General features: G+C 42.9%; 1 protein-coding gene across 4 annotated transcripts in view; it reads left to right on the top strand.

Annotated features, from left to right (window-relative positions):
* The first annotated feature begins 2,068 nt into the window (after positions 1–2,068).
* LOC113416249 (cystathionine beta-synthase-like protein) overlaps positions 2,069–14,071 on the top strand; it is a 47,501-nt gene continuing 35,498 nt past the window's right edge. The window contains exon 1 of one of the 4 annotated variants that reach the window (XM_026674017.2): positions 2,069–2,207. Coding sequence is in view for 2 of the 4 variants with exons in the window: in XM_026674016.2 (XP_026529801.1) it covers positions 3,623–3,635 (13 nt within the window). In the remaining 2 variants the exon portion in view is untranslated. Of the gene's footprint in view, positions 2,208–3,535; positions 3,636–14,071 lie in introns of those variants that run through there. The other 3 variants (XM_087967553.1, XM_026674016.2, XM_087967552.1) reach the window with 3 other exon arrangements.

Here is a 14,071-nt window from a genome sequence, read left to right as displayed (position 1 = left end):
ACTTAGTAATTTATACAGTATACCTTCCTACAATTGATTCCAAAAACAGTTAACATGATGAATAAATTATGCAGAACAGTAGCAACATAAATATTGACAATTCCTGGCCATCATTAAAAACAATTTTTGAAAATGTAACATTTAATGGCAGAAAATTTATCTTCATCATTAGAAACTGAACATCAGTGAGACACATCAAATCTTGAATGCTGTTTTTGGCAACTATCTCATTTTAGCTAGTTCTGGAATGAATGGAACAAAATAATCCTTCCAAATTATCAGTTTGCCTAAACTTTGTTAGTTGCTGATGAAAGATAAGCTGCCAAAGAGGCAGATTCCTACAGAAAGAAATATACAGTTGGTTGCTTCCAGTTCAGAGTCTTGCTTTTCTGTAAGTCTTGCTTTTCATTTGTTACGTTTATATATTTCCTATAGGACTCCTAAGGCAGCATACTAAAAATCTTGTTTTCCTGTATCTCACAAACACCTTTGGGAGATAGATTGGATTGAAACAAAAGAACGTCTTTCCTAGATTTTAGAGAATTTTCTAAAAATAAGATTAAGACACTTATAAACCTGGGCTACTTTATTGGGAGTGCAAAAATCTGAGATAAGACTGCTGCAGCAACGAGAAGTCTGTTTTTCCTTGTTGCCATCTGGTGGTAATTCACAAACCGTGGAAATTTTCAGCAGATTGCCTATTCTATCGTTTGTAAAATGGAGCACAGGGGAAGGTGGGAACAGTACAGTGTTACCGACGTACGTTTGAAGAAACGGTTGCTTGAATTACGGCCGAGGATGAATCAGCAAAGGAAGAAACAGGTCAGGCGTTCGCGTAGAAATTAAAGAACCCGTCATGAGTCAGCACAGACTAGCGAATCGCCGGACGGGAAGGGTGATTCCGCGTGTAAACGTAACTAGACGGATGTCACACTTCGCTCTTGCGCAAAAGCTCCGCTTCCTTCTTCGAAAAACGAGCCGGAGGCGTAGCCAGTCTGACGCCTTAAAATAAATCCTATGGGGCGTCTTCTGATTGGAAGACGACAACCAAAAACTACAACCTGCGTTCCTCGCTGCTGGTGGAGATTTAAAAAAAAAAAAGTATAGCGGAACAGTCTGAAAATGTTAACAAGCAAGCTTGACGCTCTGATGTTTAAGAAACAAGCCTCTTTCGCTAAGCAGACCTCTGAGGCTACTGCACTGGAGACTTAATAAAATATACTAAAATTGCTATATCTGCAAAAAAATGGCAAATAGGTGGAACATGGTAAATGATGGAATTTGCTACCTCAAGATGAGGTAAAGATTGTCAGCTTGGATGACTTTAAAAGGAGAATTAGATCAACTTCTTAAATCAATGGCTACTAATCATAATAGGTTCATATTAGGTACATAAGATCTTGAATATTAGTTGCTTTAACATCCAAACTGGAGGGTGCCAAAGCATTTGATTAGATGGGTTCTTTGATCCGGCAGAGGTGAGCTCTCCTAATATTTTTATGCTTGTATATAGCATTTAACCGAATATTTAACGAAGCGTTTAAAATGCCTTCCAAATATTTCTCCAAATTTTTTAAATATTATTTAAATTTTTATCTTGTCTCTCAAGGTTCTCAAAATGTCCAGCAATAGCACACAGAAATAATTAAACAGGTAAAGGAGTGCATCAACCATAAATCAAATATCAGATGGTGCTGTAGCTGTCTCCTAAGCCCCTGCATTAATAAAGGAAAGAATGAGGCAAGACATTGTGAATTCCAACATTCAAGTTCAATCGGGAACTTCTGAACAGGGCACCGGAGAAAAATCTCCCCATTAGCTTTCTTACGGGAAGCATATGTAGTTATTGAAACATTGTTTGCCTGTTGTTTGGCTTGGAGAAGGCGTGGAAATATGGCGTAAACCCAGAGTAACCACAAAATTCTGAGCTCTATCCTAACTCAGCGTTGTCTCGTTTTAACGCCCTGACGAGAAAGCTATATAATCCCACCCACCCCCAACAGAAAATCCAATCGTCGTCAATCGCTGGGCAAGACGAACAAGCAATGCGCGCACGTTGCTGCACTGAGGCAGTACCTTCTCATTGGTTATTCTCATTGGCTATTGCCCCTCACGCCCTCCTTCCAGCCAATCACGGCTTACTCTTTCCCTAAAAGATAAGGTGGGTTGGGAAAGAGCTTCGCACACGCTGCGCTCCGGGTTGCCCGGTGAGTATCTTCTGCGGAGAGCGGTTTCCATCTACCCGCGTGAAATTTGTTGCCCCTTTTCTCATTTTAATAAAGCAAGTAAGAATTAGTGGTGCAGTAGTAGTAGAAGGAAACACACTTATTTCTGTAATAATTGAGTTTATGATACGGTTCCTGTGTTTATCAGGGCACTAATAAAGTGCAATCCCTATCCCGAATTCGGCTGCTAATTCCTATTGCCGGTGCCGCCTAAGCCTGGTAGAAATGGGGAGTATATTAACAGCTGGAAGGCCAGTTTCCCTACCTCGCAGTAAAGTACCACCTCAGGAGCTTATTTCATCTAATAAGGGGAGGGAGGAGACAAATAGTGAGATGGGGCAACTGCAGCTCTAAATTTACAGAGCTGGTGAGGAGGGTTCTTTGTTCATGAAATGCTTGGCGAGAGACCTCTATTTCTTCTCCCCCACCTTGTGGTTGCATCATCCTGTAGTAGGACAGATGAGGTGGAGGCAGAATCTTGAGGAAAACGTAGTGGCATTCAATAATTGTTTTAATTCTCCTTTTTAATATGTTCCCCAAACATTCTTAATGAGTAGTGAAGAATAGCATATTGGAAGATAAAGTTCTACTTTTCTTGACGGCTCCTATACTTCCGCTTCTTCTTTTAACATAAAATAGACATGTACATTGAGAGCTAGAGCTGTGTAATGATACATAACTCAAATGCCCTGTTTGCATTTCCCAGGTGTGTTTGAGGGACCCCTAGCTGTGAAAGAGTTTTCTTAGGTTGATACAACATGGTTATGTTTACTCAGCACTAAGTTCTGAGTTTATTGAGTTAATTCTTAATTAGCTGTATGTAACTTGGGGTAGTTTAACAATTGATGAGACTTTATTTCAGATTTAAAATATGTGAGATTAAGTTATAGTCACCTGTCTCTATTGTCTTAGCTCACCCTACTCAAACCAACAATGTTAGTGCACTCCGGGTGCCCTTTATTAGGCAGGATCATCTTGTGGGACCTAAGAATCATGCCTTTGTCATAGGGTCCTCTTATGGAACAGGCATTATCTTGTTTTTCCCCATATATTTATAAAGAAAATGAGATCTGCCTTTTTTAATAATATGAAAGTTGAAGCAGATGCAGAATTTAATGGTGGTATTGAGTTATATCAACCTAATATTAATTTGGATATATAGTACTTGTAAAGTTGGGGGCATATTCTGGGATTCTTAATCTACAAACATTACCAAAACACAATATGATGGAATTTTTTGTCAAGTGGAGCCAGAGCATATATGTATAAAACAATATGACTTACCTATACTTGACATGTGCTGAGTACATTTCTTTCTCTTTTTTTAATTCCTGTGAAGCAAAATAAAAACAGATCCCTCCTTGGATTCCTTTTGAACCAAAAGAGCAAATCCCAACATGAGTGGAACTGGTAATAGAGATGTTGCATGGAATTGCAGGGACTTGTTTTAAAATGATTAAGATGATTTTGGAATGTAATTTACAAAATGTTTAATATGAAGGGATTTAATAGCCCAATTTAAAAGTATCTACCAATTTGGTGTTGCAAGGGGTTGCATGCCATACCCACCCTTCAGGCTAAATGTCAGTCTTTCTCAGTTAATATGCCAATGGTGGTGTTCTGGTTTTGTTCTCTGCAAACTACTTTCTGCCAAGAATTTAACTGCTGTCCCTCTGCCAAGGAATAATAAAGTGTAGAAGCTAGTATAATACAACCCTTTCAAGTTATAAAGATAACATAATTATGCATAGTCCATCTATTTGTATATAAAATGTCATAAAGATATTGTACATAATTGGTTTCTTTTCAGTAATTGGGAATCTTGAATAAGCATAGTATTATCCATAGTATTCTTTACAGCTTATTTATTTTTATTAGTTGGATAAAGTGATACAGATCAATGAAATCCATTTTCTGCTCTTTGATAAATAGTAACATGATGCTGTTGCATGATCTGTTCATATTAAATTTATGAGCATGTTACATGTATTTGTTTGTTTTATCCTGCCTTGTTATTAACTTATGGAAGCATGCATGCCAAATACTTCTGTCTTCTATTTTTCCCACAACAATAAACCAGTAAGGTGAATTGGGCTGAGGAAAACTGAGAATAGATCCAAAGTCTCCCTGTTGGCTTTCATATCTAAGGGAAGACTAAAGAGCTTCTAGTTTCTAGCCCAACAGCTTAACCATCGCACCCAACTGACTATCTCTTTTAAACCTTTTTACAGTTAAAGCAACTTTGGGTTGAATTATAGTAGTTTTAATTTTAGGATGAATGAAAGTATATTATAGATACCAGAATTCTTTTTTACTCCAATCTCTCTATTTAAAAGCGGATAACAGCAAATACTGTTTCAGTTTCCAAACAGCCCTCAACTCTCTCACTGACAGGATGCTAGCCAGATTAATAACATCAAGTACAGTGTTTTTCAAACGTAGCAACTTTAAATTGCATGGACTTCCCATATATTGACATGCTGATTGGAAAATTTTGGAAGTCCCCACATCTTAATGTTGTCAAGTTTGATAAGCACTGATTTAGTGGTTTTCCTGGTTTAATAATAATTTCTATGATTTTAATCTTTTTTTGTTTTAGTGTATTTGAATGGTTTAAAATTCTGTATAAAACTGCCTGATAGGTTTAGAAAGAGTGATATGAAATGAAAAAAATATAATATTACAGTAATATAATAATTATGGAATTTATCATAATAATGTAATAGAACAGAGCTTTCCAACCTTGGCAGCTTTAAGTCTTGCGGACTTCAACTCCCAGAGTTCCTTAGCCAGCTTAAAGTTGCCAAGGTTGGAGATCCCTGTAATAGAATATGGAAAGATAACAGTATGTCTTATCTTCTGATACGGCATCAGATAATTGAGGCCGCCGCCTCAAAATCTTTTTGGCACTTGACTTCAGTTTCTCTTTTCATCTCCAGAGCTCACTAGTTCAGAGCTCTTTTGCCCTCTAGATAAAACAGTCCCATCTTCTACCAGATAATAATTTCTCCTTGCATACAAATAAGCTGTTTTACCCACTGAGTGCCTTAAGCTTTTTTTTTTTTTGGGGGGGGGGGTGTTGATGTGTTATTTATAATTGGAAATTAGTCACTGAATTAGAAAAATATATAAAAGAAACATGAAGTATCATTTACACTATATACACTGACCAATGATTTCTGGTTATTTACAAAATTGAATAATTGTGTTGTTCATATGTCTGCTTTTGCCCCCATCTGCCTATGGATGACTGTATCTACCATAATCCTGTTCCTGAAGCTATGCTAGTTTTTTTCTAATTACCAATATGCTTGTAGTTAACTGTTTATCCCATAGATCCATCACTTCATCATAAAAATGCTACGTTACTTGGGGCGGGGAGAGGAGGGAGGAGATACTCTAGATATAGGCTTTTGATTTTCTGTAACTTAAAAAAACGTAAAATTACCGAACCGGTAGTAATGCCAGTTGAATCCCACCCCTGCCTACTACCACCTCCCATCCTATATCATAAGCCAACAGCCCATTATAGTTAACTTATTCGGAAACTGTAACTACAGAAATATATGTAGACCCGTGATCTGGTGACACCATTCAAATTGAGACTCCATGTAGTTTACTACCGCTATGCAACCAGTATCCTGAAAGCCTTTGGGCAGCCTCTTTATCTCAGATCGGGAGAGTCTGTTCTTCATACTCCATATGGCTATCTATTAGCTCACCACCACACATCCGTCTGATCTTGATGATAGGAAAAACTTTCCATTAGGAAGAGTGTGGCTAATAATCCATGTCAGCCCCACTAGACAGTGCAAATCAGAAAATCAATTCCACTGGAATGCTAGAACTATGCTTTATTAACATAGGCTACATAACAATCTTCTAAGTCTAATTCAATCATTTATCTCCCCTCAGTGAATCAGAGAGGTGTATGCCTGAGCTGCTCTGAATGTCATTTTACTTTTCTGGTCTTAAGAGAGTTTCAATCCTCTTTGCCTAAGTAACAGTTCTTGAATACTTCTGAGAATATCATCTTCCTTAGTTTGTAGAACGGGGATAGCCATAAGAGCCATAATCTTGAACTGGTTATTTGTAGCGCTTCAAATATATAGACTCTCATGTAACCTGAGTGGAAAGAAATATAAGCCACCCTAATTTTTGAACCATCTTCCCTCTGTTTGGTGCAAGCATGTGGTATAGTGCCACATAGTCCCTAGCTTTGCCTTCCTTGTTTTGAATCTTCTGGAAAGAAGAAATAATTTTTAAAATCCCCACAGATTCAACCAATTTAAATGTCTCCTATCACCACTTCTGATCACTGAGTCAGCAAAATCAGTTCTGTTGGTGATGGGTCTTCTAGTTGGTAGATCAATACTCAGAATTCACTGTCCATGTTGTAGTGGATCCCTCCATGTTAATCACTTCATAAGAATTTTGTGGTCTTTGTAGTAATAAATTATTTAAACTTGCTTCCAATCATAAATTTGCAGCCTCATTTGGTCCATAACCTGCCCAAAAACTTTGTACATGTCCTAATCTTACAACTAAATATCTTTCTTAATAACAACAGATAAGCTTATTCTGATTATACCTCCGCCAAAACCTTACATCCTTAACTAAACTGACCAGTCACCAAACAATATGGGAAAATATTGTACATAACATTTGATGACCTAAATGGCCCATTCCAATTTTATGATTGTTACATAGGCTTTGAACATTGTACGCTGAACTAAAATCAGAATTTTTGGTATATTTATTAATCTGCAATAGAAAGGCAATTCATCTAAATAATTAACTGGACTCAAGTAGTCAGTTTTACAGTTAATATGTGAAAGGTACAAATAATTTCAAACTTCCGGCCTTGAGAAAAGTCTGACTGTGGATATTCACCCACTTTGTAATAGAAAAGCAGAACTTTTTTAACTTCCCTTCTTGCATCATTCATGTCCATCCTGTTTATTTTTCAAATTTTCTTTTCTTCCTTGCCTACACCTCTTTTTCCCCATATTCCTATGGTGGGATTCGGTTTTTTTTACTACCAGTTCTGTGGGCGTGGCAGGGGAAGGATATTGTAAAATCTCCAGTCAGAAGTGGTATTTGCCGGTTCTCGGAACTACTCAAAATTTCCGCTACAGGTTCTCCAAAACCGGTCAGAACCTGCTGAATACCACCTCTGCCTTATTCCCCTTATCCTAACAGACAGGAAGCAGCAGGTGAAGCTAAGCAATATCACATCTGATACCTGTACAATTAGCACAGCCCCTCCCCCAAAGGCTGTGTGCTCTTTCCACTTCTCCCTATATACCAATGACTGTATCTCAAACGATCCATCTGTTAAACTACTGAAGTTTGCAGATGATACAACAGTGATTGGTCTCATAAGAGACAATGATGAATCCGCATACAGACAGGAGGTTGAACAACTTGCCTCGTGGTGCGACCGGAACAATCTGGAACTGAACACACTCAAAACTGTAGAAATGGTGGTAGACTTTAGGAGAAACCCTCCCATACTACCACCTCTTACAATACTAGACAACACAGTATCAACAGTAGAGACCTTCAAATTTCTAGGTTCTATCATAGCTCAAGACCTAAAATGGAAACCTAACATCAAAAACGTCATCAAAAAAGCACAACAAAGAATGTTCTTTCTGCGCCAACTCAGAAAGCTCAAACTGCCCAAGGAGCGGTTGAGACAGTTCTACAGAGGAATGATTGAGTCTATCATCTGCACCTCTATAACTGTCTGGTTTGGCTCTGCAACCTAACAGGACAGACAGAGACCTCGGGATAATTAGGGCTGCAGAAAAAACAATTACTACCAACCTGCCTTCAGTCGAGGACCTGTATACTGCACGAGTCAAAGAGGGCTGTGAAAATATTTACAGACCCTTCACACCCTTCACATAAACTGTTTCAACTCTTTTGGCATGTGGCTTCTGATATATGTGTATTTGTGCATTATACTTGCTTGTATGCACACATGTGTCAGATGCATATAATTATGCAAAGGAGAAGATCTCCAAGATTTGTTTCTCCTTAGAGCTGCTAGGAACATCCAGAGAGTGGGTGGTGCTTCAGTCTTCTGCTCTTGTAGGCTGAGCTAATTCTTGAGGAACGCTCCTCCCTCCGTCACGTGCCTCCATTGGAGCGTTCCCCCAGTTTATGCTCAGCCTCTAGCAGAGTAGGCAGTGTTTTTTTTTTCTCTCTCTTGGCCGTTTCAAGACTGCAGTACTTTGGATTGTTTTCTCCTCTCAGGTTGTATTTTATTTATGTTAATTCCTTAGCCCTGCGCAGTAGTTGTTTGGGATCCTAAATTCCCCTGGGAGCCTTTAGCCCCAGGGGTGGGGGCAGGGAGAAGGCTAGCCAGTTTTCCAGGCTACCTCCCCCATCCTTTCTCCATTGCCTTCTGCCGGTTTTTCTCTGTTGATTTTTTATTGCCTGCATTGTTCCGCTCCTTTCCCCCCCCCACCCGAACGCCGTTTTCCTTCTCTGTCCGAAGGTTGCTGGCTCTCCTTGCTTGCCTTCCCCCTGGGGACCTTTGCCTTGTCCTGGAGAGCCGTTTTCTTGCCGCTGCTGGAGCCTGTAAGCCGACGTAGCAGGCGGACGCCATTTTAAGCGCCGCCTCGTGGCCGGGTGCCATTTTGAATTTCTCTTATCTTTCCGATCGCTGCAGCGTGCTCGGAATCAGGCAGCAGGACCGGCTGGCCTGCTCAGATTTCGATTATAGACATTTTGCCTGGTTCTTTCGTTGGAGGCCAGTTCTCTGCCTCCCTTGTTGGCTTCTTCCGCGGCCTGCCTTAGCTGGCGCGGTTTGACTCATACCACTCCTGCCCAGTGCTGCCTGGGAAGGTAGTCTGGTTAGGCCCTGCTTTTGCCTTAGGGCCCGTGGCGTTCCTTGGTTGTCTGGACTAGCTTCCTCTTCCTCTAATCACCTTCGGACAGAGAGTTTTTCTAAAGAATCATTTATAACAAGTTTAAGACTAGAGGAATTTAAAAGACAGAGGAAGCTCTCATAGATATATACATATAAATAATAATAATAATAATAATAATAATAAGAATAAGAATTATTTATATATATATATATATATATATATATATATATATATATATATATATATATATATATATATATATATATATACACACACACACACACACACACACACACACACACATTAGATGCATATATAATTAAACAAATATATATATAAATAAGTAGGGGGCATATAAGATTTTCAAGGGCACCCGGCCTTGTAGGTCGACCCCTAGGCACGCCAACCGCCACTTATTGGTCCCTTTTTTTTTCTTCTCCCTCAATTATCAAAAAATGGCAGAAGGCAATCCCTCCACTGGCTCTTCCTTGAAGGCCAAATCTAAGACCCACTATCTGTGCAGGCAGACTAAGGAGCCCTCTAAAGCTTCCCAGAGGGATGCCTTAAGACGCCATAAGGCGCTGGAAAAAGAGATCAATAAACGCACCAGGCAGACAGGCTCAGTGCCTCCCACACTACCTCTTCTCAACCCCCTCCTCCTGTAGTTCATTCCTCCCTATCCAGGCGCAGCTCGCCCTCTCAGGGTCACCAGGCTCCTGCAACACCGGCCAGACGAACTCCAGAGGCTACCTTCACGCCCACGGCCGCCGGCCTACGCCAGGAAGAACCTCTCATCCAGGTGGCTCTGGAGCAACTGAGATCCTGGATGGAGCAGGCTATCCGCCAAGGGATTGCGGAAGGGCTCCAACAGATGGGCAGGCCTGGTCTACCACCGCTGGCCACCGAATCCGAGTCTCATTCAGTAAGATCACTCCCACTCAGATCGGAACCGCCACAGGATCAGGTATACCCCATCAGGGGAAGGGTTCCCCCTCAGTCAGGGAGGAGGAAGAGTAGGCGGTAGGGGAATAGATCCTTACAGGGAGGAGGAGGACTTTGATTTGGGGTCCCTTCAATATAACGAACCCCCTTATGACATAGAACCATCAGAGGCAGAGATGTCAGAGGACGAGGGCCTCGCTCCCGACCAACCCGCCTTTGTGGGGCTTTTTAAGCCCCAACTATTCAAATCCCTCCTGTTCAAGGCCAGAAACATTTCGGGCCTAAAGACTCAGATCCCCTCTGACCCCCTCTCCCCACCCCGGAAGGTCAGAGGATTCCATTTTCAGTAGCCTGTCGTGGAAGCTGAGGTCATACCAAACCCCCCATCTTCCTTGACCTGGTGTCCAAGCAACTTGCCTCCTCGGCGGCCCCTCCCGCCCCCTCAGCTCATGATAAAAGGTTCTTCAATTCAGACCCAGAGCTTTCTAACCTATTGGGCACTCCGGAGGTGGATGAGCCCATAGTGGGCCTGGCCTCTTCCTCCTCCCTCAGCGACCCCCTAGAGGCCCTGAGACCGGAGGAGAAACGATCGGAGCTGGCTTTACGCCGTGCCCACCAGTCAGACGCTTGGGCAATCAGATCGGTCACGGCCGCCTCATTCTTCATCAGGTCATCCATTCGCTGGCTTCGCCAGCTTAAGCAACATGTCCCAGCCTCCAATGTCTGAGCTCATCAGGACATTGCCAAGATTACGGCCGCGGCCGAGTTCTCGGCCAATGCTACCTACCACTTGGTCAAATTCTCCACCCGTGCCATTTCCTCCCATGTCTCTGCTCGCCGTCTGCTCTGGCTAAAACACTGGCAGGCAGACCTCAAGAACAAAGTTAAATTGGCTTCCGCTCCCCTCGTGGGAACCAAATTGTTTGGACCATCTCTGGATCCCCTTTTAGTAGAAGGAAGGAACAAGAAAAAGTTCCTTCCATCCCTCACCCGCAAGTCAGAGCCAAGATCCCTGCAGCCCTTTCGGAGAGCGCCCTTTCGCCCCTATTTCCAGGCCCCCTTTCCTCCCAGGTACCAGAGGTACCCTTTGGCTCGGGTCAGCCTCAGGACAGGACCGACTCCTCTGACAGGCATAGGAGGGGCGGAGGCTTCAAAAGGCCCTTTCGGGGTGCGGGCAACAGGCCGTTCAGGCGCTCCAGATAAGCCACCTGATTTGATTCCCATTGGGCGTCTCAAGACCTTCGCCAACCAGTGGGACTCCTCAACCTCCGACGCCTGGGTCAGGGACACTATCAGGTTTGGCCTTGCCCTCGAATTTCAGTCTCCTCCCCCCGATTTTTTCATGCCATGCCCCCTATCCAAGGACTACTCCAAGCACAGCCTCATGCCCCCCCTCCCCGGAGGATCCCAGCAGACAAAATCTCCCTGTTCCAAGGTCCCCTCCTCCACCCGAACCCCCAGTGGCTTCAACTAGCCGTCTGGAGGTTGAGCGGGAACGTTTGAAGAGGGAAAACCTCTCAAACAAAGTCATCGATACCATTTTAGCAGCCAGGCGACCCTCAACTACAAGGATTTACGACGCCACCTGGACCATCTTTCGTAAATGGTGTATCAAGCTTCTTATTGACCCAACTAACCCCTCCATTGCCCAAGTGCTTGATTTCCTTCAGGAGGGTCTCAGTAAAGGGCTGTCCCCCAACACGCTAAGACGGCAGGTAGCTGCCTTGTCTACAGTCATCTCCGGTGGAGAAGGCAGTTCCCTCTCTCACCATCCCCGTATTCGAGCCTTTTTGAAGGGGGCCACAAACTTGCGTCCCCCGGCCCTTCACCGATACCCGACCTGGGACCTCAACAGGGTACTTACCTCCCTCACAAAGCCACCTTTCGAACCCTTAAGAGAGGTTTCGCTTCAGTTTCTATCCTATAAAGTAGTTTTCCTGGTAGCGATCACGTCAGCCCGTAGGATATCAGAGATCGCTGCCCTGTCTGTTAGGAAAGACCTTTGCGTCTCCCACCCCGACCGGGTGGTCCTCCACCTTGACCCTTCCTTCTTGCCCAAGATTAATTCGGTCTTCCATAGGGCTCAAGAACTTATACTCCCCAACTTTTGCCCCAGGCCAACTCATGAAAGGGAGAGACTCTGGCACACTCTGGACGTCAGACGTGCCTTGCGGATTTACATTAAATGTACTGAGACCTTCCGCAAGTCTGAGGCCCTGTTTGTATCGTTCCAACCAAAGTCACGGGCTCAAGGCTCCTCCAACCACCATAGGTCGTTGGATAAGGGCGGCCATCGCCAAGACATATCAGACTCAGGCGCTCCAGGTGCCCAGGGGTATCATGGCTCACTCCACTAGGAGCACGGCTACGTCAGCTGCCTGGGCTATCCAGGCTCCAATAATCGACATTTGCCGGGCAGCGACGTGGGCCTCCCCGTCACCCTTTATTAGGCATTACAGAATCGACAGATACGCCTCAGCTGAGGCTTCCTTCGGTAGGAGGGTTCTTCAGAGGGTTCTCAGGGAACCCGAAGGGACTGCAGACCAGACGGCGCCCCTCCCGTAGGACAGGCCCAGCTTTGGTATGTCCCACTCTCTGGATGCTCCGAGCAGCTCTAAGGAGAATGGGCGTTGGTTCTTACCTGACACGCCATTTCTCTTCAAGCTGCGAGGAGCATCCAGCCCCTCCCTTTTTCTTTCACCGTCTGGTGGGGTCTTGTTTCGGCCAATGAACCTTTAAGTTTAGTCAGATGAGAGCACGGATTCCTGTTTCCTCTCGTCTTCGCATAAACTGGGGGGAACGCTCCAATGGAGGCACGTGACGGAGGGAGGAGCGTTCCTCAAGAATTAGCTCAGCCTACAAGAGCAGAAGACTGAAGCACCACCCACTCTCTGGATGCTCCTCGCAGCTCGAAGAGAAATGGCGTGTCAGGTAAGAACCAACGCCCATTCACCTGAAATTGGCAACCAAGGTTGACATGTTATAGAAGTTGAGTATTGTAAAGCTTTCTATCAAAATTTAAAAATGTATTTGGGATGAGATCATTTTCAACAAATGGTAAACACAGGTAAACAGGAACAGTCAGATTTCTTTTAGTTTAATCCATGAACAGTATTTAGTAAATTAAGTTGCTTTATAACTGATATAGTATGTGTTTATAGCTAGTATTTGAAGAAGAGCAACAAAAAGCTTGTTCAGACATTTGCTAACATCATGGAACTGAAATGGTTCATTTAAGTCATCAAGCTCTGCCTTTATTTACTGTAGAATACAAACACAAATCTAACCCCTGCTTGAATATATTTAACAAAGGAACTAAAGAACTCTGTGTTTAATTACTTCCTCTTCCTGCCCTCTCATATCATGATGGTTTTCGGTGGAAATGTTTTTCTGAGCATTCCATTGCAATTTCCTTGTAAGACAAGTTATGGCTTGCTTCTCTGGCAAGATTGTCAGAACTGGGGTGGAAGTACTGATTTAAACCCATTAAACAAGGACCACTTGTCTAGGTATTATAAGCACTCTGCAATTACACCTGCAAGCAAACTGTTAACCAGTGCATCTTAATGATATCCAGTTATAAATCTCTAGGCTATCAGGTGATGCTATGCAGATTATTATTATTTTTAGTGTCTGGAGGCAGTGTGGGTCTGGATAGAGAAAAATAGGCTTTGGTTCAATCCGAGCAAGATCAAGTGGTTGTGGACTTTGATTCCCTGATACTGGATGGGATTATATTCCCCTAGACAGATTTGCTGTGTAATTTGGTGGTCCTCTTGGACTCTCAGGTCCTATAGGAAAAGCAAATGGTAGCCATGACCAGGATAATCTTTGCACAAATCCATATTATGCATCAATTTGCTAATTCCTAAATTGGGTGGTGCTATGCATACTCATGTTCTGTTCACCTCCTGTATGGACTAGTACAATATGATGCCTATGGGGTTGTCCTCCAAAACCACCTGGAAACTGCATTTGGTTCAGAATATACTACAAGGGTACAAGTGGTTATAAGTCCAC

The sequence above is a fragment of the Notechis scutatus genome, chromosome 5, assembly GCF_049901735.1.
Source record: "Notechis scutatus isolate UNSWTSFEM ecotype Mainland chromosome 5, rNotScu1.2, whole genome shotgun sequence".
NCBI classification, from domain to species: Eukaryota; Metazoa; Chordata; class Lepidosauria; order Squamata; family Elapidae; genus Notechis; species Notechis scutatus.
The sequence above is the reverse complement of the archived record's forward strand: the minus strand, read 5'-3'. Positions and strand labels throughout refer to the sequence as shown.